The sequence below is a fragment of the Rhamphochromis longiceps genome, linkage group LG14, assembly GCF_057381845.1.
Source record: "Rhamphochromis longiceps isolate RC_006_pf linkage group LG14, R_longiceps_female_GT1.1, whole genome shotgun sequence".
Classification (NCBI taxonomy): domain Eukaryota; kingdom Metazoa; phylum Chordata; class Actinopteri; order Cichliformes; family Cichlidae; genus Rhamphochromis; species Rhamphochromis longiceps.
Genome location: NC_140570.1, coordinates 20,019,222 through 20,046,205, shown reverse-complemented (window position 1 = coordinate 20,046,205; position 26,984 = coordinate 20,019,222). Strand labels below are relative to the sequence as shown.

Below are 26,984 nucleotides of genomic sequence, written 5' to 3'. Positions count from 1 at the left end.
ATATAGTGGCAAGTTAAATGAATGGCAATGTGAAGCTATAGTGAGTGGCACACAATGTGTTTAAAATCTCACCATGTTATGCTCCTTGTCTAAGCACTGTTTGCTCTAGTCATTGCCCTGGCACGGCAGCTAGCAGTTAAAATTCATTTTTAAACTAAACTGACGTAAATATTTCAATAAAATACCTGTATAAATAATTGAAAATCATCGAATTTGTTTTACTTTTATGCAAGACGATAAGTGGGTACATCAAGGAAGTCATACTGATTTTACATCATCGGCCACTTTGATCTTAAGTGGGCTGGACCAGTGAAACTAAATGATAGGCGTGCAAGTTCTGGTAGCTGGTAGCTCATTGCAGAGACTTTTCTGCAATTATAAAAGCTAAAGTTTTCATGAATTCACTGAAAATGTCCTTTTTTTAAAAAGTCACGGAGTGACAATTTTAAGAACTATTGCCCTTAATTACCACATTTCAATACTGTAATAATTTCTTAAAATAAAGCACTTATTTGGGCATGGTTGTTGTCTGAAAAATGCAAGCTGCAATGTAGATGCTAAGATGCATATATAGAAGGTTCAGTTTAAGTGTTGTCAGTCTTGCTTTGGCCATTTTTAGTTCTTGATCCATTCATTTGCACAGCTACACAGGTTCATGTCCTGGACACATGTATGCAGAGGCACACAATAACAATGAACCGCAAAGTCCACATTCCACATGCCCTCAGCAGTCGGATCCCACCTCTTCACAGTCAGATCTCAAGCACCACTACAGCGTCTCCTCTCAAGCTTTCATCTTCTCTCTGTCAGTGTCTCTTAAAAATTCACTGTAATTCTCTCTCACCTCTCTCTCCTTCTCTGCTGCTTACTGAGGTCTGTCTCTTCCTTCACAAAGCTTTTCTGCTTCTTATCTCCAAGCCTTTTCATTTTCTTCCATTTCTTCGGGGAGTAAATTAATTTTAAAAATGTTTTTATCGATTAAAAAATGCAGCTATGATTGCTTCAAAAATGCCAGATGCATCTGGTTGGCAAAGCACAAACATAAGTTACTGATTGGTGCTACGGGCAAAAGATTGCGTGTGAAATCAGGTTTAAAATCATCCACAGTCCTCTGGTCGAAAAAGGTATTTTAGCACATCTATGTTTACTTCAGAGTCAGTGAGGCTTCCTTCTGTGTGCGTCACCAGTGACCAAACCTGGCACTGCTGAAATTTAAGTTATATATCATCTCCAAACTCCAAATACTATTTGCTAGAGACTTTAAAATATGTGTTTCCAGAGCAGGCAAATATAGTTTTTCCCAAATTTTTGCCCGGTGAATCTTGTGTCACCTGGGCAGACAGGCAGAAAAAAAACGAGAGGATGGGCTGACATTTTCACCAGAAAGTGCAGACAGTGAAGGCGACAGGCCAAGGTAAAGAGGCCTCACTCCAGTGCCGTGCAATGTGTGTGCTTGTTTGGATGGCCTTCACTGAATTTTCAGTTTGACTTCTTTCCTCTCTTCGCCCAGGGATATGTGCTGTGCAAGAGACCTACTGAAAAGGTCAGCTTGGTCTTTGTGCGCAGCGAACACTGTGGTCAACACACTGAGTGCAAACAGAGTGCACTCTTATATACTCACCTCTAACCGATGCATCATCGCCTTCGTCATGTTTCTCTCACACTGGAGTTTACGTCTGCCTCTTAGTAGGGGTGGGCGACATAAACAATATGCGATTGAAACGATATAAATTTGGCCAACGTCAGAGATTTCGACTATACCGCTCTATCGTGATAGTGCATGTTGATGATGTCATCAAGCTGCGCCTGTTTTGGTCGAAAGCATCGCACACACCACAAGAGCAGCGACTACCATTAATAACTAACCTTGTATTGTGCCTGAATAATCTCAGTTGTTCTCCTGACTGAAGTTTGGCCCGTGTATAGCATCCTGCTATGCGATTGCATTTGTCCCTAACCACCAGAATCCCTCACGTTAACTTTTAATGAGTGGAAGAAAAGTTGATGTTCATCCTCCAGCTTCACTGTGCTAATGTTATGCTAACATAGCTGTGTCGCTAGCAATCACCCCATACGGTAAAAAAATATATTTTAAAATACATTTTGAAATATATTTCAAAATATACAAAAAATGGCCAAAAAATATATGTGCTAAAATACATTTTAAAATATATTTATATATTTAAAATGTATTTTAGCACATATATTTTTTGGCCATTTTTTGTATATTTTGAAATGTATTTCAAAATGTATTTTAAAATACATTTTGAAATATGTTTATGTATTTTGAAATGTTTTTTAGCACATATATTTTTTGGCCATTTTTTGTATATTTTGAAATATATTAATAAAATATATTTCAAAATACAATTTAAATTTATTTAAAATCATTCAAAAAAATATAAATTTAACCCTTCATATATTTCTAAGAAAACACATTCACATGTAACATCTGAAAGAAATCTTTATTTGATGTTTAAAACATACATATAGCATATCAATCAAGCAAGGAATATTCATTTTATAAGTTTATTCTCATTACATACTCAAACATTCTAAAAGAAACACACACACATATACATATATGTGTGTGTGTGTGTATATATATATATATATATATATATATATATATATATATATATATATATATATATATATATATATATATATATATACACACACACACACATATGTGTGTGTATGTGTATAAGTGTGTGTGATTGTATGAACATAAGTCAGCATACTTAAAATGTAATTTCTTTTCCTTTTCCAGCAGTCTCAGTTCCCCCAGCTTTCACGGCAATCCTCAAAGCCCTTCTGGACACGCTGGGAAACCCCTTCCTTACCGCCACTGTAACAAACAAAAGTCACAGTTCTATTACTTTTATCAGAGTTAAAATAAAAATGTGATTTATGTTAGCTGGCTTCATTTAGCAAACAGATATTTCTGTTTATATAGATACAGATATTAATACAGATATATTTTACGCATAATTTTACCTCTTTTTTTTCCTAGATGGGAAGTCTATCCAGTTCACATTACAGTAATGCTAACACCCCTTTTGGTCGTCTCTCCTTACCTTCCAGCATTCATAAATCTGTTGACCTTCTTTGTCTGAGACCAACCACTACAATGCATCATCACCTATTTGTATTGGTAACTTAATTTACAACCTATTTTAATGGTTGCAAAGTAAGTTACTTGTGCTGTATGCAATTTTAGATACACAGAAAGTCTTCACTTACTATATATGGCTGTCATAGTGTCCTTATCAAGGGCAGTTCTTCACTCTGCGCCGATGTCCGTTTTGCTCTGTCCTCCTATAAAAAGCATGAACATTTGAGTGTTTGACTAGTTTTAGATTTCCAAAAATTTGATATTTGTACAACTAAACATTTGAACTACAATATATGCTATTGAGCGATACTTTTATGGGTAATTTTTGGTAAAGAAACTGGTGACAGAGTTGTAGGCTTTTTAAAGTACTATTAGCTAACCATTTGAACTGACTTTCAAAGCTGATTACCTTTTAAATTGCTGTGGATCAAAACCTCCAGTGGGAAGGCGGCCATTAGAAGAACACGCACCATTGAACCTGAAAATAACAAAAACAAACAAAAAACAGAACAATATATAGATACTGTTTATATAGGGTAATAAATCTCTTCTGAAGCAATATAGTTCATTTTGGGTGAAAAACAAAACATTCCTCTAAAATATATATACTGACATCAGCAATCAACATCATGATTGTAATTATTTCCTTTTTAGTACATCTACTGCTGTTTGCATGTGTCAAGCACTACGACTGTATCTATGCATATAAATTCACCATATATATCCAGCAAAAATGTTTTGTTATAGTCAAAAGGAAAACAAACAAAGGCATTCAATCAGAGGTGAGAAATTAATTGGGAATATGAATTATAGGTGAACTATTCTTTACCTACTAGCAATCAAGCTTCTTTAACCAAGAAGCTTGAAATATTTGAATGTAAAATAAAATAAATAAATAAATAATAATAAAAATAACATGATGTAATTAAAATGCACAACTTACATTAAGGAAATCTGCATTTGTATCCACAGGCTAAAAGTAAAACAGTAAATGTGTTAGTGATAGTACAGGTATTTGTAAAAAAAAAAAAAAAAAAAGAGGCAGTAACTGTGACGCTTCTAGTGGGATGCTAAATGCAGAGATTTATATTTACAGTATAATACTGCATGTACGGGTAACTGTGTTGTGAACTGTAACTGAATATTAGAGAATCTCAGAGAAATTAAATGTATTTATTTTTTGAATTTATCAATCATAAAACCGTCTGTTTTGAAGGCCTGTTACGATAGCGACTTTTTGTTGGTCGGTATATTGCCCCATAAACAATTGCGACAAGTTATGTCATTGTCATTTTAAGACCATTTTATGTCTTTGAATGTATAATCATAATATGACACCATAATAATGCAAGATCTACACACTTTCAATTGACAAACCAACATCTAATTCTTAAAGTATTTAGATCATTGAAATTAGAAATCAAAATATTAGATACCTTAAAAACTTGAATAAATAGTAAATTTTCTAACAAATAGAAAACAATGTTATTTAATGTTATTGTTTTGTTATCATTATATTTTATTTTTGTAAATATAATGGCGGATAAATTACATCATCAACAATTATTGAGGTCATGTACATGTATTGTGTGTTAAGTTGATATATCGATTATTGTGATAGGCCTACTGTTTTGGTATCATAACGAGCTTGTCAAACATGCATGACCACTAAACAATGTCTAAGCAGTAGTATTGGTCTGAATGACAACAAACATAACTAGTGTTTTGGAAAATCTGTTAGAAAACAGTTATTTCAATAATTATGATTAGCATGTGACACAGACACCGCATAAAAAACTACAACAACAAATACTTACTTTAGGAGGATGGGGGAGGGCAGCATGAGGTTGAGACTTTGACATCTGTAAAAAACAAATTCATGTATTACAAACAAGTCACTTAAAAATACATTAATGTGGCAGACTGTTCCCTGTTCAGATGCAGTGTATAAGTACAATCAGGGCTGTCACAACAATGGGGTGGGGCCAAGTGGCTGCAACCCTAGGTACAATGTGCAGGTATATATAATTACATATATGTGAATAAAGCAAGAATCTGTTTAGGTTAGTCACTGTGCTGACTGATGCTTGCTAGGTTTATATGATTGCAAACTGCACAAAAACAACAACAGCAACAACATTAATGACAATGACAAACAAAATTACTTACATTTATGTAAATCTCACATTAGGAAGATCTGCATTCGATTTCATGGGCTGAAATAAATAGGCAGAAACATTACTGCTAAAAAAATAAAAAACAAAAACTCTAAAAAGCCTAAAAATGACTTAAAAAGCAAGGAAATGTGGAACATTGTAATTAGCGAACATTAATAAAGCATAACTGTTCTTTGTTTCTAACCTTGGTAAGTACTCTGTAGCCAGAAGGAGAGGTAGGATTTCTGTGAAAGCCAAATTAAATGTGAATAGGCTTTGATAGTTATTGAGAAGGCAGAATAATAAGAAAAGGCAAAAGTACGTCACAATATAATTAATTAAGTTACATATTTTGATTACCAAATTATGGAAGCGTGGAGCTGCCACCCAGGCAAAAGAAAAATAGAGCTGTATCACGTTATGACATGAAATGTTTATTGTTCTAACATTATGCTTTTCATGTTTGTATAATATAATATCACGTTATTATAATATACATAATTGTCACGTTCGCACAATATTGTACGGACGTGATAATTATGTACATTTTTCGTACAATGTTGTTCAAACATGTTGTTCAAACATGATAGTATATTGTTAGAACGATAAACTTTTCACGTTATAACGTGATATACTTATATTTCTCTTTTGCCTGGGTGGCAGCTCTACGCTTCCGTTCCAAATACACGAGAATAAAGTAATATTATATGGGAAAAGGCACCTGCTAGCTTGATGATGGAGGCTTCTTAGACTGGCCACCCGCCTTGGCTTCTTGTCGCCACTCCACGAAATAAAGGTCCGTTTCCTCCATGCCGGCTAATTATTCATCCTCATTAAAATCTCGTATATGTTCAGTTGGCAGAATTGAGAATTTTACATCTTCCAACCACTTAATTAACGCGAACATAATCGGCTTGTTTCTTCCCGTCTCCTGTATCCGGCCGTTCCTCTCGCTGTCAGATTTCGCGCCTCAGAGACGTCGTTTATTTTCAAAAAAAAAAAAAAAAGAAGAAAGAAAGAAAGAAACAGCAACAACTACTAAAGAGAGTTTTTGCACGTTCATTGCACATTTGTGGGAATGTTTAAATATTTAATTTTTATTAATTACTTTTCATTATATCTTTATTTTTTAAACCACCGTGGCAATGCGCATGCGCATACACTCCTGCACGCAAAGGGCTTTGGAGTTGACGTAATGTCGCAATGCATTGTGGGAGCGCAGCACCATCTTGGCAGGTCACGAATCAAAACAAGATTGCTACGAACCATTCTGAAACGTAGCTCAAAAGAAAATGACGGTATAGAGACAGATTCTGTCCAGATGCAAAGAGACGGTACTTGATTGTTGAAATGTGGACCCGTATGAAATATAGCCGTGGAGTAGAAACCCTGAAGACCAAACCGCTATTGACTTAGCATGATCTACTCTCATACCTTGTCTGTGGAGTCAGAGCATACACGGCGCACCAATTTCGCAATTATAAATCTCTGGAGGCGCACATCCAATTCACCAAGGACTGGGTACAAGATTTGGCTATTTTTAAGCCTCCACGTTGTGAGTACGCCGTCATTCAAGCAAAGGTAAGTCAGCTTGAGTACTGCGAGTAAAATGCGTTTGATTCCCCCCAGCATTCAAATTAGTGCTAGCAAAAATTCATTCGTGAGGGGGAAATTACAGTGAGAACATGTAGAGGCTCTGTTAGAGGGATAACATAGTGAGTTCAGTGCATTGATGTGACATTGTCCTGAAGGATTTAGTTATTCTTTATGGTTAAAGAAATTGCCCTAATTAATTCATATTTATTATAAATAATCCTAATTACACATCTTGCTTCCTTGTTTGTGTCCTGTGTCACTAAAAATACATTCTGTTTTAGTTTTATACATTGATTAATGACCTGCAGAATCTGCTTGTCATATTAGGTGTCCATAGTTGTCACTTAAAGTCGAACTTTATGTTTTCTCCCTCTTGAAAGTGATTACATCCTTGCATTACATACTTTAGGTTCATTTTTTGCTGATAGGTTTCTAAAAAGAAACATGCAGATTTAGAATATAACATGCAGCGTTCTATAGATGGATACATAAAAACACTTTATTTGTTACATTTATGATAAATGGATTTGAAAGTAAATAAAACACATTTGTGTCGGACTTGGCTTATTAAAGTTCTTGTCTTTAAATGAACTTTGTCTGTGTGTGTTTTAGGTCCTGCACTCTTAAAGACTGAATTGCAGCATTGCAGCCACAGGTCATTGTGAGCATCACAGGGAAGGTTGAAGCCGCCCACTGCAGCTGTATGGCTAGAGTCGTGGAGACTTGCAGCCATGTCACTGCTCTTCTGTTTAATGTAGAAGCAACAGTGAGGATCTGTGGCACAAGGACTGTTACAGATGAACCTGCATACTGGGTTTTGCTGGGTAATATGACCAAGATACAGCCAGAGGTTGGCCATAAGATAGACTTCTCCTCTTCAGCTGCCCAAAAAAAAGTTTCTTGATCAAAACATAAACAGACCATTCGTTGTGACAGGTAAAAGAAGCCATCCTCAAAAAAGAAAGGTTCCACCTGCTACTGTGGAGGAGTTGGATCAACTGATGGGACAATATTTTTCCAAGCATAGTTCTGTTCTGAATAACCCATAATGTTTTAATTTAGGGGGCCATGTAAATACTTTGCATTTACTGAATATGTACTTACTAAATACCACTGTTCAAAAGTTGAATAAAGAAACAAAGAAATGTTTGCCTATTTTTAATTAAAAGCACTTTGTCGAACATCACATCAGTTACAATGTAGAAAAAATGTTATGTATAGTTTACAAATGACAAAATGTTCACATAAAATCATGACAGCATTTGTATAATATCACCCACTACTAGCATTCTGTAATTTACTGTGTCTTTTGAAAACTTATCACTACATAAACAGCACAAGACTTAAAAGTATTTAACAAGAGCATTTTTCCCTGGTTTTACTACCACACTGGGGCACATGTTCACCAAAACGCAGCAAACCTTTGCCATCTTATCCAGGAAGGTCACCTTTTTACCCTCACATGGAAGAAGTAATCTGATTGGCATGGTGGTATGTAGCATGTAGTTTGAAGCAGGGATTTCGTAGTGCCCCATGTGTAGTGTTGGAACCCAGTCAGGATTTGTTTCATTCATTTCATAGGCTGGTTTGTTGCAATAATGCCAAATAATTAGCAACTCTATAAATAGAAGGTAGTTCTGCATGTTTGTTCTAAGTTTGTGCTATTGAAAATAAAATTAACAGGCTATAAATAATAATATGAACTTATTTAGAACTTACCTGAATGAAAATACTGGAGCACACCAACAGATATCTGTGGATGGTAGAGAACTGAATATCAGCTCGTCTCGCAGCTGCTATCCAGGCTAGACGCCTTCTTTTGGTAACATCCAACACATAAGCTCCCTCATGATGTTTCCAGGTGAGGAAACAATGAAAAGAGAGCCTGTTTTCAAGCTTATTCCTTTGTCGGTAGTGCAATCTAACATTACAACCGACCACACAGCAAGCATTTGTTTGGCCTGCTAATATGGCGCCTTGACCAAAAATCCTGGCTACGCCCCATCCGGTAAGATCACGCTCCAGAGCCCTATTAACGTACGGATCTAGAAAGAAGACGCTGCATTTTTAACTCTGAGGGAGATGGAGAATGAGCCTATTTCCAAAACAGTGGAGTGTGTTCCTTTAAGTACTAAATTGTATATATTGTCAAAAACTAAAGTGTACATAGCAGTTGTTGTATCTTGTTTACTGTATCACTGACAGATAATTTCAAAGTCAATGAACGCTACATTATAGTGAGATATTGTGTAATGTGAAATACTGTAAGCAAATGAATAAACAACCTAATTCGTGATAGACCTTTGACTCTGTTTTGTTTGAATCCAACTGTTTTTTGCAGATGTGCATAAAACATGTTACTTTTAGTATTGTTATCATTATCATCATTATTGCACTAAATATATTTTAAATAAAGGATACTTTGATATACATTCTACTGTAAGGTTGGAAATGTATTTTCTTCACCCTAAAATATGTTTTGAAATGTATTTTGGTTTGAAAGAAATATATTTTCAATTTCAAAAATATATTTTTTTGGAGCATCACAAATACAAAATATATTTACCATATATTTGAAATATATTTTGGCCAGGAAAAATGTATTTTTTTACCGTATGGGACGTAGCACAACATTATATACCAGGTAGTCCAACTTCAGTAACCCTGCAAACACCACTGCTGTTTAGTTTTCTGTCTTCATTATTTTGGAAGTGGTAGCAGAGCTGTACGTTTTAATTCGTTTCAAAAATCTCTCAGTCAGAACATGGCGTGAAATGTTTAGGTGTAAACTAGCGAGCTAACTTCCTGTTAACTTGTAACTCCGTTAAATTTAATAAATTCTGTTTTCATGGATGCATGGATGTAAAACTTAATTGTTACACCCGATAAAGCAGCAACGCTGATCATTTTATTAAAGATGAAAGAATTTAGACCGTTTTAAACTCTCAGTTTGACTTTGGGATGGAGTTTTGGACCCAGAATACTCTGCGAAGCTCCTCACTACGGCAGCCGTAATGCTCTGACGATCCGTCAAGCAGTGCAGCTTACCAAAGTTGTACTAAAACATTTTTTAACAGATTTCTGCACGCCAAAATTAATTCGAGGTCAATAAGCACAACCAGAATTTATACATAAAGCACACTCTCGATTTTTGAGAAAATTAAAAGATTTTAAGTGTGCCTTATAGTGTGGAAAATACGTTATACAGAAGAAAATAATATATCACGATATATATCCTTACTGCACGTGCTTCAAATTATGCCGCAATATGGATTTTAGGCCATATCGTCCAGCCCTACCTCTTAGATTATTTGGATTCCTTGTTTCTAATTTGGAATAAGTACATATGCATTTAGTATGGTGCATTTTTGTTTTCTTCATACAGAAGATAGAGCTCTCTTGAAACATCTGTGTGAGAGGTCAGACAGTGAAACATAGTGACAATGCTCCCAGTCTTAATAATGTGGTGAGACTCTGTCATGTACAAGAAACCAGTTTAAGTGACACAATGCTTTATCCTGTTATGTGACAGCTGTGTGCAGGCAGGAGAAGGACCCAAAGTGCAGACTCTGGAGACAGAAAGTAACTCAAAACACAGCTTTAATGCTGAACTCAAAAGGGTAACAAAACTAGGACTGGACTGGACTGGACTGGACTGGACTGGACTGGACTGGACTGGACTGGACTGGACTAGACAGACAGACAGACAGACAGACAGACAGACAGACATAAGGGTAGATCACAACACAGACACAGAGAAACACAGGGCTTAAATACACAAAGGGAGCAATCAGGGAATGGGTAACAGGAGGGAAACACAGCTGGGGAAAATCAGGCCTAACGAGACAAAGGAAGCAAAACCAGACACATTTACACGAGACACGGACTTTCAAAGTAAAACAGGAAACATAACACAGACTGAGCTTACAGACAGACTCACAGGGAGGCACTACAACAGAGGGAACAGAGACGTGGGACCAGGGCAGACACAGACACTGACTGGACACGGGGATATAGCAACTAAGGATTACACCGAGACATAAACCATAAGACAGAACTCTAAGAGACCAAAGACTAGAAATGATAAATAATATAATAAACTCAAACCCTGGGTCAACAACCCAGGCATCCTAACATATCCTGCTGGAAGCAACCGTCAGAGGATGGGTACACTGTGTTGATGAAGTGACGGATATGCTCAGCATTGATACTCAGGTAGGGTGTGGCATTTAAATGATAGTCAATTGGTACTGAGGAACACAAAGTGTGCCAAGAAAATATCCCCTGATGCTATCATCCAAATGTTGCAGCAGAGTCATCAAAACAAGGCAATATTTTTCCAGCCTTCTGTTGTCTGCTTTTTGGTGAGTTGTGTGAACTGTAGTCTCATTTTATTGTTCTTAGCTGACAGAAGTGGTTCCCTGTGTGGTCTTCTGCTGCTGTAGTTCATCTGCTTCAAGTTTCAATGTGTTGCGAGTTCACAGAACTGTTCTGCACACCTTGGTTGAAACGTGTGGTTGTATGAGTCGCTGCTTCTTTCCTATCTGCCCAAAGCAGTCTAGCCATTTGCCTCTTACCTCTGACATCAACCAGAGAAATGAAGCTCACATTTCTCCTTTTCTGGCCACTCTCTGTAAACTATAGTCATGGCTATATGAAAAAAAAAAATCCCAATAAATCAGTGGTGTATGAATGATAGAACAGCTTCACTTTAACAGGCTGATGAAGGGATTCCTGTTAAATATCTCATGTCTGAGAAAGGTTGGCAGGTTTGGTGGTATTTTTGGGGGCAAGGTCTGAATGCACTGGATTTTGATATTTTGTTGCTCTTAAAAGTAACAGGGTGAATAGCTCAGAATCTGTGAGTCATGGCATCTGCCTCCACAGCAGTGATGCTTTGTTACTAATATCAGAAAAGGTCCTAGACTCTTTGGGTCAAAGAGTCAAAATTCTGGTTAGGATGAGTCAGTCGAAGTCTAAGTGAGCGCTATGTGTGAAGTGGTCTATATTAGCTTAAGCTTATATTGTTCAGCTTATTTTTGGCAGTTATTAATAACATGGTGTGTTTTTGGGCAGTCACAAAGAAATCTTGCTAAATGATAAAGTGAACAAACATTTGTCAAGGAATGGACAAATCCTTGCTTCTGTACTGCATATGTATGGACTCTTCAGTGAGGTTTGTGTGTGTGCGCATTATTTGTGCACCTGTTTGTCGGAGTACAAAGAAAATCTTGACATTAGCGCCGCCTTTGATCTCTGAGAGATAAATCACCGTCGTTACCGTTTGTTCGGTGGAGAGTGCTTTGAAAATCAGTGTCCTTCCTGTCTATGTTTACAATTGCTACTTTAATAAAATGCAGCGACAAGGAGGAAAGAAATGAACTGACAGACTGGGAGAAAACATCAGAAGAGGGGGAAACGGTAAAAATATTTTTAGCCTGTGATTGTTGAGACAAAGAAACCTAAAATAGAAAGAGAAGGATTGATACAGATTTAGTGCTTCAGTGTTTTTGTAACATTTGGCACAGAGATTGACAATTGAGTCCCTGTGTGATAAAGCCTTAAAATGAATACATCTACATATCCAAGTAATGGAGAGGCACATTCATCAGATTCTTGGGACGGATCTGTTTTCCACCCTACTACCGTATCAATCTTTTGTGGACGAGCACATACTATACTCCCAAATACTATATTTTGGGGCCCAGAGATTTGGTAGTAATCATAATGCAAAGCAGAGGTTTTAGAACTGCTTCACTAACCAAATCACCTATAACCTATAATCACATATAAGTTTAAAAAAAACAACAACTTGAAAATAAATGTTTTTTAAGTTCTTTTTGCCTTTATTAGATAGTGGACAGGGAAGCAGGGGAAGGAGCTACATCTCAGCCTTGTAACACACAGGCTCCTGCTCACCTGTCGAGCTAAATTGGCACTCCATGTTACACATACAGTAAGTTAATCCTGTCATGCCAAGTGTATCACATTTAATACATGACTTTTTGTGACCTCTGCATCATCAGTGTGATTTCGTCCCCCACGAAAAGCCTAAATAAAAATTGCACAAAACATTTTTAAGCAATAAATTGCACAAAAATAATGGATGTAGCGAACATGATACATATATGTTCATTTATATACATTATTTTCTTTAAATATGTCAGAAGGTTCACTAAATGGTCCAGTTTCAAAAATCTAGAATTTTCCCGCAGTTATTTCACATTTCAGGCTTTACAGGACTGAAGATAATGGCCATGATGATGTAACTTTCAGGAGAAAGTAACAGAACGCCTCGTAGTTTTCCTCTTGTGGTGAAAGAGGTATGCCTCGCTCTCTAAGAAAGATCTCTGATTTGCGATACTAAACACAGAGTTTTCTCTAGGTGGTTTACAAAAAAAAAAAGTCACTGAAGGGCTGTGAAAAGTCACTAAATCTTGTTGGCACCAGTGAGGTGAAGTGTGAAAGTCACTTCTGTAAAAGAGTGGGCTGTCAGTGGCTCAATCTGAGACCTTAAAAACCAAATAACAGCTCAGCTGGCATCTCAAAGCAAGGATGTCCTGGGTTCAGGGTGTGTGTGTGTACGCGTGTGCGCTTGTCTTACTGTGAGAGTGTGATATAAGAGAACTGTCCAATATAGCCAGATCTTTGTAGCATTTTGTCCGTGTGTGTTTGTGAGTGAAAGAGGGGGTGAGGGAGGCTGACTCATTGACTCTTTGCTGCTCAGTGCCTGTTCATGCAAATGAGAATCTGTTGACATGCCAGAGTCTGCTCACAAAAGACAATCCATTAACTGTCTGTTCCACCTCCTGCTATCCTTCTTCCACTCTCTCTTCCTCTCTTCCATTTTTCAAGTCGAGTGCGTCTAATTTTCCCCCATGCCTGTCTCTTTCTCTCTGGTCTCTCCCCCCCCTTTCACTTTCTGCCTCTGTTTACCTCTCAGTACCTTTGAGCTGTTTTATCCTTTGCCCTCTCTCCCTTGCTGCCAATGGCCACAGACACCCAAATCTGTGCATTTCAATAGTCAAATGTGAATACTACTGTTTGCTGCTGATCTTGTATTGTAAATATTACATATCCAGAAAACAAATATGCACTTATGGCTTTTAGTTGGAGCATGAAGAAGGGAAAGGCAGTTCTTGCTAGCATGTAATAAAGCTGTTAATAATATGTAGGTTTGATTTGCCTTGGTGTAATTTAATAAGGAAACATCTTTCTGACCTTTTAAAGTTAGAAAAAGCATTATGATGTCACTCAATAACTAGTAACTACACACCAACTACACACTTTGCCAAATGGATCATCATGGCCTTGCCGTATTGGTCCATTTGATCAACCTTTGTTGTTATTATTTATTTTATTTTATTTTCAGTTGTTACAGATGGGACAGACATGACTGAGGGATAGGAAAGGGAGAAAGAAAGATGAAGGAAAAGAAAAACAGAAGGGAAGAGGGACAGTGAGAAAGGGCACTTAAAAAGAGAAAGAAGAGAAAAAAAAATCTCCTGGATCACCTGTTGAGAGAAAAAGAAGAGAAAACAAGCAAAAACAAAACAAAACAGAGCAACATACTAAACACAACACCATCACGTTAATCTAGCTAAGTGTAAACAGCAGTAAATACTAAATATTGAATGTTATTGTGTAGCAAGCAGGACCGACAGCACAATGTGCTAGGAAATAGCAGCCAATAAAGGTGTAGTTTATGTCTATGAACAGTGAACACCCGTGTGCACACCTGTGTGGATCAGTGCGCTTGTATTCAAAAGGTTTCCCCATGTAATGGTCTGCTAGAGGATGTAGAGAGCCATAGCCCCCCCCCCCCCGGGCATGAAGCAGGCATGGAGGAGATCCAGGCTCCAGACATCCAGAGGCCCCAGAGTGCGAGAGCCCAAGGAGGACCAATGGAGGGGCATCCGTGCCACCCTCCTGGGAAGAGCTGAGGAGAGCCCCAGATGAGGGGACACCCAGTAGCCACAGAGCAGAAGCCAGAGGGGGCTGCACTGGCGTGCCCACCGGCTCTGCCGGCAGCCAGCTGTGCCAGAGTGAACCGAGCCGCAGGCCCAGAGGCCGGAGGCCCGAGGGCCCCCTTTGCCCCGGAAGGGGCCTGACCAAGCAACAGGCACCAGGCCCCGCCAAGTAGTCACCGGGAGTGAGCTGGTACATACCTGAGTGCCCAGCCCCGGACACCAAGAACCACCACGCACCGATGCCTGAGGGCATCACTTACCGGCAGGGAGTGTGGTGAGGGGAGATAGGCCTTGGAGGGCCTGGGAGTTCCCAGAGAGGTGGAGTGTAAGACCCAACCTGACATATAAACTAGAGATGGACTGATCCGATATTACGTATCGGTATCGGTCCGATACTGACCTAAATTACTGGATCGGATATCGGAGAAAAATAAAAAATGTAATCCGATCCATTAAATATCACGAAAGCACCTCACAAAACTTGCAACACGCCGTAACTCACCTCAGAACGTTAGCACGTCGGAGCAGTATGCATCACGTGATAGAGCGGCTGTGGCATGCGGGACCTGTCGGTGGTCTGGAATCTGGATAGCATTTGGAGCTTCGCTAGCAACCCGGCATTTCATCTCCGACAAAGTTATCCCCGAGAGAAGTAAAGCAAGTGTGTAAGTCCATCTCTGAATGTTTGTAAAGCATTCCTGCGTTAAGCTTAACAAGCGACTGCCTCTTCTTGCTGCTACTTCAATCATGAAACTGCTTAATGATCAGCTGATCGGCTTTTCTGTCGCGAGTCCGTGTCTCTTGTTTGTTTTTGGCCCACTTTGCACCAGAAAGAGGAAACCAGCGGCTGAACAACAGCAGCACGTTTAAGCTTGATCAGCTGTTGTTAGAATTTATTTATTATTACTTTCTACTCGAGGATCTTTTTCTAAGTAGCTGACGCTGGTAACTGTGCAGGGGCGGATCTAGCAAAGTTTAGCCAGGGGGGCCGATAGGGCATTAACAGGGAATAGGGGGCACAAAGACATACTTTTCTTTCTTATTCTCATTTAAAATGTCGAGCTTTTAATAAATAATTATCTGACACCCAAAGTTTTAATTTGATGTAAAATGAATAGAAGTCAATTACTGTATATAGTGACTATTAAGTCTAATATATATACCCTAGTAAGCTATAGTACTTTTTCCTTTGGGAAGGTACCATCTGTGCAGTCTGCAATTTTGTTGAAGAAAGATGTTGAATCTATTTAATATTTCTTGAAAAATAATTGATTTCTGTGCATTTTTTTTCACACTGCATCAAATTAAGGTTGATTACGTCGATTAAGCATCATGAGGTGGAGCGTGAGGGGTGGTTCCCTATTTTTTATTTATTTATTTTTGTTGTTGCTGGGAGTTGGAACCCTATTAGTTAGGTTGCTTAATATTTATGCTAAGTACTCTTTAAAAAACCAGAATAGGGAGGATGGTGTAGGTTTAAGTTTATTAGATTGATCAGTATTGCTGAACTATGAAATTTTTTTTTTTTTGCATACAGGTATAACAGAATAGCTTTAGTGTAGTTGTTGTTTTAAACTTGAGTATGAACTTATACAAAATGCAGCAAGATATTTAAAAAAACAGTTTTGTTGATTAAAAAACACTATATCGGATTCATATCGGTATCGGCAGATATCCAAATTTATGATATCGGTATCGGTATCGGACATAAAAAAGTGGTATCGTGCTATCTCTAATATAAACACAGACAAACAGGCACACACAGACACAAACATGCATTCCCACCCTAATGCACACATATACAAATACTTAACACTCACCCAACGTAGGGATAGACATACATGGACACTGTACACACAATCACACTCCCCAAACAAACTCTATACCCCAGGTCCAGGTACCCTCGCCCCTGGAGGGGGAAACGGCACCTAGACCCAGGAGATGTTACCCTTTCCCCCGGGGTGGAGGCAAGCAGACCGCCCCAGGCTCCGCAGCAGCAGGGAGGCCCCAAATCCCAGATCCCAATCGGACGGTCAACACCTATATGTATGTGTTATGAGAGTGTGAGTAATGTGGATGTCTAAGTTGTGGAATAAAATTGAGGCACGGGTGGCCAGATAGAGGCACGGGTGAGGCACACTATAATTAAAAGATAAGATATGTGCAGTAGCATGGCATGCAGTAGTAAAGTGCATTACTGCTTATCTCATAGGTGCAGAAGAAGTTTTGATCCCTTATGGTGAACACACATTGACTTTATTGCCAGCTACAAACAAGAATCACTGCAATATGCTGAAGTAGGGTTACAACACACTGACCTCACCTTACTTTCTGCTTTTATAACAACATTTTAAAAAGGACATTTCAGTGCCTCCTGTAGCTTCTCCCTCACTAAAATCTGATCAGAGCTTTTTGCTGTTGTCTGTCTTCTTTCTGTCTTTATTGTGTATTTGCTGGTTTTTCACAACCTTTTCTCCTCACTTGTTCTTCCAGCTATTTCTATAATATTGCTATTTTTCACCATTCGCTTCCTTCTTTCTCTTTCACCCATTTCTCCTAACCTTCCCCCTGTATCTCTGTCGCCTTCTTTTCCAGCCACTGTTCCTTTTCCCTAACCTCCGTACAGTTCGCTCGCCTCCTCTTTCTCTGTGCAATGATGACAGGGATGCAGGCAGAAGCAGAGGAGAGTGCTGAGCTAAACAGAGGCGCACAACTAGGGCAGCACGACTGCCTCCAGGGGTGTGTGTGTGTGTGTGTGTGTGTGTGTGTGAGTTTTCTCGCGGACTAACACAAAAAATGGGAGCGACGGAGCGACAGGGACGGACATTCAGAGCAAGGTGGTGAGGCAGCAGTACAATTATAGCTACTGTACAAAAACCCTCTTTATTTAATAAAATTCAACCTTCTTTGTGAAACAGTATCGAAAAAACTGAAAATCAACAAAAAAGGAGACTAACAGTTGTGAATGTTTACAACAGTCCTTTCAGAAAATTATGTTAGATCTGGAGGATGGTTTGAAATTATTGCTGGATGTTTGTAGGGCTGATATCCCAATGCCGTGACACGGTGCAGACATTACAGTGCACATTAATCTGTCAATTACTGGACTTCATGTAGTTAATGTGGGGGCTTTTTAATGATGACTTATTATTAGACATTATTCAGGCTTCTGTCATGCTCCTATTAGTTTTTCATGAGAGCTTGGAAGTGCTTGATCTTTAATGATGGTCTTGCTGCTAGTACACTGTACTGTAATGTACTGTCATCTACTCTACTGATAACCAACCATTGTTTTGGTGTGGCCTGTTTTGGCATAATAATGGATTATATGAAACAGAATCCTACGAATGCCAAATTGGGACCAGCAAAACATGTATTTGTTATATAGATGTACAGTAATGTGCAAAAATCCTGGGCCAGAATCTATATTTGTGCTGGCTCGTTGGTCTAGGGGTATGATTCTCGCTTCGGGTGTGAGAGGTCCCGGGTTCAAATCCCGGACGAGCCCTGAATGGTTTAAAAAATATTTCATGTTTTCTATGTTTGCCCCCCAAAAAATATAAAGAAATGAGTGGTAGCTCAAAACTATTGCATGTTAATGTTTATACATATTTTCCCAATAAAAACAGGACCTATCCATACATTTAGAAACACACTAACGTATTTCAAAAAACAGTTGAATATAAACTTGATCTCCTGACTGACATACTGTCAATACATGGCTACAAGTTGTTTTGTATATTTACTCCAAAACGTTGTTTAACGATCGCTTTCAATCTGTATTGTCATCTTTAAATAAAGTGACAAGTCACACATGGTCCCCTTTGTGTAAGTGTGAGGAGTTCAGCCCTGCCTCCTCTATGGAGAGCACAGGAGATGAGAGAAAAACAAGGAGGTCAAAATCTCCACTCACAGCAGGGTTTCGAGGGATGTCTCTGGTCGACAGCTGTGCTCCGCGTTATCAGATGCAATAATCGGCCTTTATTGGAACAATAACAGTAATTTAATTTTCAATCTTATCGGCCTGTAATATACTGGGCACCAATATATCATACTTATCTAATTAATAGTACATATCGTGTTACAGTAGTGGTCTGATAAGATGTACACACTAAATAGAAACACTGAGGGACATCGTGATGACATCGTGATAACTGAGTTACAATCAGTGTTTTCTGTGTAACTTTTATTAATAACAACTAGGAGCCTTCAAAGTGCTTAAAAGCAGGCAAACTTAGGACCCGTATGTCATTATTGAAACAATGTTGCCTTGCTTCCAATATCAGCAGTTAGCTGAACTAAAATAAGTTGTAAGATCAATTTATAATTTGTGTTTTCATGCAAATCAGATTTCAAAGAGAAAAAAATATCAGTGTTACTTTTTGATCATGTGAAAGAGTCAGAAAAAAAGCATTTAAAGGCTGCGTAGAGACCGACAAGACGGAGAGTAGTATATTTGTACTGATGTCACAGTCTCCATGGAGATACTTGTTAGTATGTCAGACGTGTAGGCCCTCCCACTTGGCCAGGCTCAACCTCAGGAAACAGCAGCTCACAATGACATTTGTTCAGGTTGGCATATGTTTTTTCTCTGCGTGCATTTGAGCGCGTGCATCGGCGTGTACGAGCAGTTATGCTCACATGACTGTTTTTCCAGTGCGATGAACTCTGTCAACCAGTAGTTTTCATCTGAACTGAATCACAACAAGATTCAGATCCTATGAGTTGCAGCCTGCATATGTGCAAATATGTTTGCATGCATTTTTGTATGTATGACTGTCGGCATTTCTGAGAAACAGACAGTCACAGGCCGCGTGAGTGTGTCCCTCTTCGATGTATGTGTGGGGAAATGCCGTGTTTGTGTGTAGATGTAGACTGTATGTATTATGCAGACCTAGGAGAGCCTTGTGCTATAAATAAAACAGGGCTGCAGTGTGCTCACTGGCGGAATAATCTATCTGACACTATGGAGAAAGAGGGAGAGCGAGAAGGAATGGAGCAGACAGAGACGAGTTCAGAGAGAGAGGAACGAAAGACGAGTGAAGAGAGAATGAAGAAGAGGAACTGAAGAAAAAGGAAGGAGCAGGGTTAAGGACTGAGCAGGAGAGAGAAAAATTAAAAGGGGCTAATCCACAGGGCCTCTAGCACTTAGTTAGCATCATGACACAACTCAGAGTCATGTTCAAAAGGGCGGTAATGCCTTTCTTCACTATCTCCTTGTAAATCTGCCATCCATGCTCGCCTCAGTTTCTCCCTTCTACATTATGTCTGCAAAGAGCAAAAGGTGGCTTGTTTTGTTTATGTTCCTCACACCTGTGGTAAGGACATGTAGCAGGTCCTGCACACATTTGTCATTGGGTGTAAGTGCTTGTGAGCAAAATGTCAGAAGCTATTAAAACCTCACTGAAATCTCTCTGATACTGTGAAGATATTGTTGGCAGTAGAGCTGCCGGTTATGGATTGGGTCGCTTTTTTTTTTTGTTACAGTTTACCCAACTTGACCACATCTTTTGACCTTTCGCCAAACCAGTATTAGCCTTCTTTGGCTGAAGTTTTTGTTGTCCATGGATCTACTAACATTGTAACTGTTGCTAATGCTAATAAACTTTATCCAGTTCTTACAGACCCTTTCCCAAGAAGTCTGCGTGCATTTATACATTATAAAACATTTGATCTTGCCTTTCAAAATCTTATTCAAAACGTTAGCTAAATCATAGTAATCTGCTGTTGCTGTAATTCTAATCTGTGTTGTAGTTACAGCATTATGTATATGTACATTTGGATGCAGACTGCAATTTTTTGACTCATTATGTTATTATTTGTATGATTGCATATAATTTTTTTATTGAAAACTAATATTGAGCACATCCAACAAACAGCCACCGAATAAACAGCTGTTGACCTTGAGCTATATCTAGACGACTATAATGGGGCTTGATATTGGATAATAGCTGGATATTAAAAACATCAGTAGGTCTTTTATCAGTCATAATCCAAACGTGTCACTTTTGTTTCATTAGTACAAGTACTGTAGATCATTATTTGTCTGCTACTAGTATTAATTGAACATGGTTATGATAACAAGAATCTGTCGTTTTAAAGCTACAAAGCTGATGTCAAAACCACAGTCTGCCTGCTTTCTTTAAGTAAAGAAAAAGTAAATAGACGTTTGCCTCTTTAACTCTTCTCCCTGCCAGGTGATGGAGTTGAAGGGTCAGATGATCCATGTGCCCGAGTCGTGCTCCGTGATGTTTCTGGGCTCTCCCCGTGTGGATAAGTTGGAGGAGCTGATGGGCAGAGGTCTCCACCTGTCAGATATCCCCATCCATGATGCCACACGGGATGTTATCCTGGTTGGGGAGCAGGCCAAGGCTCAGGATGGCCTGAAGAAGAGAATGGATAAACTCAAGGTAAATCGGTTGACAGTGTAGGCTCTGGCAAAGTAACTAATTTACCCATTTAACTAATGGGAAGGCTTTCCACAAAGGTTTACGAGTGAAGTTTTGTGTTTTTGTGCTTCATCCAGAAGCACATTTATAGGTCAGATTAAGGACAGACCACCTGTTTGGGCTTGGGGGGGGGGGGGGGGGGGGGGGTTAGCACTAGCTAGCAACATATATCAAGAATAAGAAAGTGTATGGTCTTAAGCTATAGTCATTTCACTCATGTGTTTGTTACGTTGCAATCTTTTCTTGTGATGCTAAGTATGAACTCAATGTTGAGAGTTACGGCTCACTGCTTGTTGAAGTCTTAACACAGTGAGTGTCTACAGCAAGCTACTCTTCTCTCTTTTTCCTCTACTACCTACTGACTGCCTCACTTCATGTGAGGCTCACCTTGTTCTTTGCTGCTGTTCAGTTTGTCAGAGACCAAGTCATGGCGCCTAAACTGGTGAAACTACACAAAAATATTCAGTATGTTTATTTGAGCTTTTCCACAATGCGAACAACTGAAGTGAACAAATTAAATCCAGTGCCTCAGCTGTACCGGCTACTTAAAGCTCCATATTGACTGTATTAATGCATACTGCCTGGAAAAAATGTGGCTCCTGGGACTTCCTCTCATAATTTGCTTTCAAAGTACCCTTGAGCAAGTCACTGAGTCTTGACCCAATCCTGTGCGTCTGTTCATTGCATCACTCTCACTGCAACTACACCCCCAGGCTAGTGTTATAAATAGCTATATCTGAGTCAACTTGCCTGCTTGAACAATGGTATAGCACTAAGAAGCTTACCCAGAGATGCAAATAAACATATACAGACACACACAATCCAGAAAAAACAATCACACATAAATACATTTGCATCCACCAGCATTTTTAAAAAATTTGATGCAGTACTCCCACATCTCAGCATCTCTGTCATCAGTGCCCTCTTCAAAGCAAAGCGCACAACCTCTCGCTCTTCTCTTCCAGGCCACATTAGAGCGGACTCATCAGGCACTGGAAGAGGAAAAGAGGAGAACCGTGGACCTGCTTTATTCCATATTTCCGGGCGATGTGGCGCAGAAGCTGTGGCAGGGTCAGCCGGTGCCCGCTCGCAAGTTTGATGACGTCACGATGCTCTTCTCAGACATTGTGGGGTTTACTGCCGTGTGCGCTCAGTGTACGCCTATGCAGGTCATCTCCATGCTGAATGAACTTTACACACGCTTCGACTACCAGTGTGGCATTCTGGATGTTTATAAGGTCAGTAGACCGAAAGATATCCGCCTCCTTCATAGGATGTAGTAATAATAGAACTGTGAAATATTATTTAGGGAGGAGCAGTTTGATTTGGTTGCAAATGTAATATCTTTACCGGTTAATGAGTATACTTGTGTAAAATGAGTTCATTAAGATTGTTTTCCCAAATTTAAACCTTCCCAGAAAGTTAGAGCCCTCATTTCTTGGAATCTTTGGAGTGTTACCACACGAGCCAGCCTTTTCAGGGTGTGTCACTGTGTTTGTGCAAGTGCGTGTGCGTGCACTGTGTGTGTACGTGCCCTCATGTGTGGGTGCACTTGTGTTGTGGAAAAAGTAACTGATTAATGGCCAGTCTGTGAGAGCTTAACAAAGATGTGTCAATATTGTCCATCTGACAGTGTGGCTTTATGCCTAGTTACTGTATCACTGTAGTCTGCTGTCTTTTCCTCTTTTTTCATCTTTACTTTCTGTTACCACGTCCTCTTTTTTTCCAATCTTTTTACCTGTTTTCAATTTTTCCACCTTCGCTCCTCTCCATCATCGCCATCGCCATCGTCAGTCATCTTTCATCTCTACCTTGGTACCTCAGTGAGCGTGACGGCAGCATACAATTTCCCATAAAAATGCGCTGTTACTGTGTTCTCTCTCAGAAGTGTCACACACATATCAGATACACGGCGAAGTGAGATGCAGAGGGTGAAGGCAGGGAAGTTGACTGTATGTAACGAGGTATATGTGTATAGCAGGGGAAGAGTTAGGGTGTCAGCTTGTGTGTGTCAAAGAGAAAGCAGAAACAGGAGGACATGGTGAGGAGACTGAATCACCCATATGTCGCCATTGTCATGGTTACTGTCGAAATGATTTAGCCGGTGGCAGGCCTTAATGAGAGCAGTTTGTCTCCAAGCCTCTCTACTCCCCTTCCCCAACCACCACCACACACACACAAACACACACTTCTGTGCCATTTTTTAAAAGTCTGTGTCCATGACACCTAGTTTGTGTTGTCATGTGGAGACATCCATGAAAGTGACACTTTGTTTGCTTTATTGACACGTGCGTTCTTAAACTGTTTACACTTGCTGCTACTGCAGACTAGGAAATACTTGGCTTTATGGCTTAAATCTTCTTCTGTTTATGCAGCAGTTGTCATAGTTTGGATATTACACAGAATCAGTATACTTGAGAAGAGGTGAAACCTCCCTTAAGTGTAAAATCCTCATTAATCAATGGGGATTGGAAAAACTAATGATGAGCACAGAAAATGTGACGTGTTTGGTATTCGTACACATCACACAGTTTCTGCCGATTTGTTAGCTACACCCTGATGTGAATCTCCTGTTCCACCACATCACAGAAACAACCGATTGAGGTCTGATGGAGGCCATTTGAATACAGTGAATTCATTGTTCTGCTCAAGAAACTGGTTTAAAATGATTTGAGCTTTGTGACATGGCACCAGTATGATAATGTGAAGATGGGGTACACTGCGGTCATAAAGGGATAGACATGGTGAGCAAACTGTGTTGGTTAATTGGAGATAAATGATCTGAATTTCAGGAGCAGGACCACACCTCCAAACACGCCCTTTCTGGGTCTTATCTATATATGACCCCCCCAGTTCTTCGTGTCCCAACCTCCCTCCCCTTTTTCAACTCTTTCACTTCTTCATTTCTCATTAGTACATGGGGATCTGCCAGGCCCATCTAGGCCTTCCCCAAACTGCAGCTCAATTCTAGATTAAGCCATTCATCTTTATCTACTAAAAAATGCTGCCAAACCTAAAATAAGGACGTGGGCCCAGCTAGTGAAACGGTACTCAGTTGGTACTCAGAGGCACTATTGCACCACCACTGGCATCCCGAACTGTTGAGAGAAGGCAGGATGGGTCCATGCTTTCATGATGACCCTGTTATCCAAATGTTGCAGCAGAAATGGAGACTCATCAGACCAGGCAACTTTTTCCAATCTTCTACTGTCCAATTTTCAGTGAGTGAGCCCAATTGAACTGTAGCGTCAGTTCTTTTTCTAACTTCGCTCGGTGTTTCACTATGGGAATCGCCTCGGCGTGACCAACTACGGAAGCTCCAATGACACCACGTCTGTCTATGACAGACCTGTCGAGCCGTGCTCAGGGCTCCGCCCCCTCGTACTAACACGGCCGACCAGCTCCTCCTAACTCATTCTCGCTTTCTTCCCGTGAGAAACTACTTTGAGCTCCCTCAGCGCATCCAGGCTAACTTGATTAGCTGCTTAACAGTTCTCAGGCGTCCCGTGTAGGAGTACGTCGCCGAACGCAGTTTTTCCGGTTCCAGTTTGGATCGTGCTGAGTAAGTCCTTCGAAAGAAGTGTACTTAGAGTTGCACTGTGGAACAGCAACCGCGTCAGGCGAGCTGTCCCAGCGGTTCCTGGTTTTAGTTAGCAAGGTAGCCGACGTTGTGTGACTCGGGCTAACGCGTTACGGCGAGCTGTTCGTTAACTTGTTAGCAGGCCACGAACCACATTAGCGTCTCACTAGCATTAGCTTGTTGGTCGACGTAGGGTTCGGTTAGCATTAAGTTGCTAACGATATTGGCTAGCGGAGTGCAGCTAACGTGTCACGACGAGCTGACTCCCGCCGCGACTAGATCGGATTTAACACCCGCTGCTAGTCCTAGCTACTTACGGGCTAACGTGTCGAGACGAGCCTGGTGTAGCCTAGTCTCACCCCTTTCCGCTAACCATGTCTACGGCTCCTACGCCCGCCAAAAGGTCGGAGCCGAAGGCTAAAGAGGCTGCATCCCGCCCGTGCCCCGCATCATGCGGTGCCACTATCTCGGGCAGGGACCCTCATCCAATGTGCATCGTCTGTATGGGTGCCAAGCATGCTCAGGCTTCACTGGCGGACCCTCAGGGATGCCCACACTGTGCTTTGATGCCAGAGAAAGTCCTGGAAAGGAGGCTGAGAGTAGCAGTAACGAACAGTCAGGACCCCTGCCTGTCGGCTGCTACTGCTACGAGCGATATCCGTCATCCGCAAGCCTCCACAAGCTGGGCGGACATGATGGAAGAAGAGTCCCCGCTCATGCCCCCATCGTTCGAGGACCTCCTCGATCAAAACGTGGGCGAGCCGGGTGGCGAGGACGCGGAGGGCGATGCCGACTCCGACCTCCTCGACCTGGAGGACATGGATGAGGAACAGGAGGATGACTCTACCTTTCCTCCCCAGCAGTCCAGGCCACCTAGTGGGGCTGAAGTTGCACCCCTGGTGGACAGCAATTTGTACGAGGTCTGTAACGGGCTGCTGCCAAGCTAGGCATCCCATGGCCAGCCGCCCAGGATGCCGAAGGGGCAGAACGCGACTTGTACGACGGCAAGAGGCTCCCACCAGCCTTGCCGCCATCAAAGCAGCTTCTGCCAGCAGTCCCAGCCTGCATGAAAGAAATGAGTCGCTATTGGTCAAGCCCTTTTAAAAGCAAGCTTCCAACCAAGGGCTGCTCTAAGCTTGAGATCCAGGGGATGGGTGAACTGGGGCTGACTGAACCCCCAGCAGTGGAGCCTTCAGTGGCATATCACCTTCACCCTAACCGCAGGGAAATCTCAGCTTCTTCTAGCATTTCTTTGCCCAACAAGATAGATCGCCTCACGGCATCTATTTATCAAAGGACATACAAATATGCTGCACAGTCAGTGTGCTCGCTTAATGCAGTCACACTGCTATCAGCATATCAGGCAGAAATTCTGGAAGACATGGGCCGTCAGCTTGACTCGGGTTCCCCGAACCCAGCCCTCTGGGATGAAATCTGCGTGGTTAATGATCTCATTCTTCGCTCCTCCAGGGGAGCAGTCCAAGGGTGTGGTCGCGTTATGGGCCTTGCAGTCTCGGGTGAGAGAGCCTTGTGGCTAAACCTGTCAGGCCTGGGTGATGCTCAGAAGGCTGAGGTCATGGATGCAGCCTATGACCCAACCAAGGGTCTCTTTGGCCCAGCCCTGGAGAGAATGAGAGAAACAAGCACCCGCAGAAAGCAGGAGGGTGAAGCATTCAATCTCTGCTTACCCAGAAAACCTAACTCTCAGCCCCAGCAGGTGCCAAGAGCTGGCTTTGCAGCAACAGCAGCAGCTGCGAGAGGGAGACAGAGTGGGGTCAGAATGCAAAGAGGAGCAGGAGGCCAGCAGGGTGCCCACCAGGCCAAGGTAGAGAACCGAAGACCTTGGGGCAAGCATTCCTTTGCAGCAGTTGCTGCAAAGAACAAGCCGTCACACCCCGGAGAGGGGAAAAAGAAGCGGTCAGCCTAGCACATGCATTCTGTGTCACCCCTCTTTTCTTCCCCAAAGAGAAGGAAGGTGTTAGAAGGGGTAACCAAATCACTCCAAAGTTCAGGGTCTCCGGAAGTTTCCAGTTCACCAGGAGCACCCTCTCAGTCTCCTCCTCCAGTTCAGGGAGGACAGACTTGTGGACAAATGGCGCAGTGTCACCAAACACT

At 40.7% G+C, this 26,984-nt stretch overlaps 1 protein-coding gene, 1 long non-coding RNA gene, 1 other non-coding gene and 1 pseudogene across 3 annotated transcripts in view; 3 read left to right on the top strand and 1 right to left on the bottom strand.

Annotated features, from left to right (window-relative positions):
* The window catches only part of gucy1a2 (guanylate cyclase 1, soluble, alpha 2), a 62,010-nt gene that overhangs the window by 16,554 nt on the left and 18,472 nt on the right, over positions 1–26,984 (top strand). Inside the window, exons 5-6 of the mRNA XM_085379494.1 lie at positions 21,038–21,250; positions 22,255–22,527. Of these exons, the coding sequence (XP_085235620.1) occupies positions 21,038–21,250; positions 22,255–22,527 (486 nt within the window). The remainder of the gene's footprint in view (positions 1–21,037; positions 21,251–22,254; positions 22,528–26,984) is intronic.
* LOC146653958 (uncharacterized) lies at positions 2,715–6,254 on the bottom strand. Its single transcript, XR_014907142.1, has 8 exons — positions 5,996–6,254; positions 5,480–5,519; positions 5,288–5,334; positions 4,936–4,980; positions 4,062–4,091; positions 3,528–3,596; positions 3,247–3,321; positions 2,715–2,851 (listed from the first exon to the last, which is right to left on the bottom strand). It is a non-coding gene; the product is annotated as an uncharacterized LOC146653958 (long non-coding RNA).
* On the top strand, positions 18,277–18,348 carry trnap-cgg (transfer RNA proline (anticodon CGG)). The gene has a single exon. It is a non-coding gene; the product is annotated as a tRNA-Pro (tRNA).
* On the top strand, positions 24,728–26,796 carry LOC146653956 (uncharacterized; annotated as a pseudogene).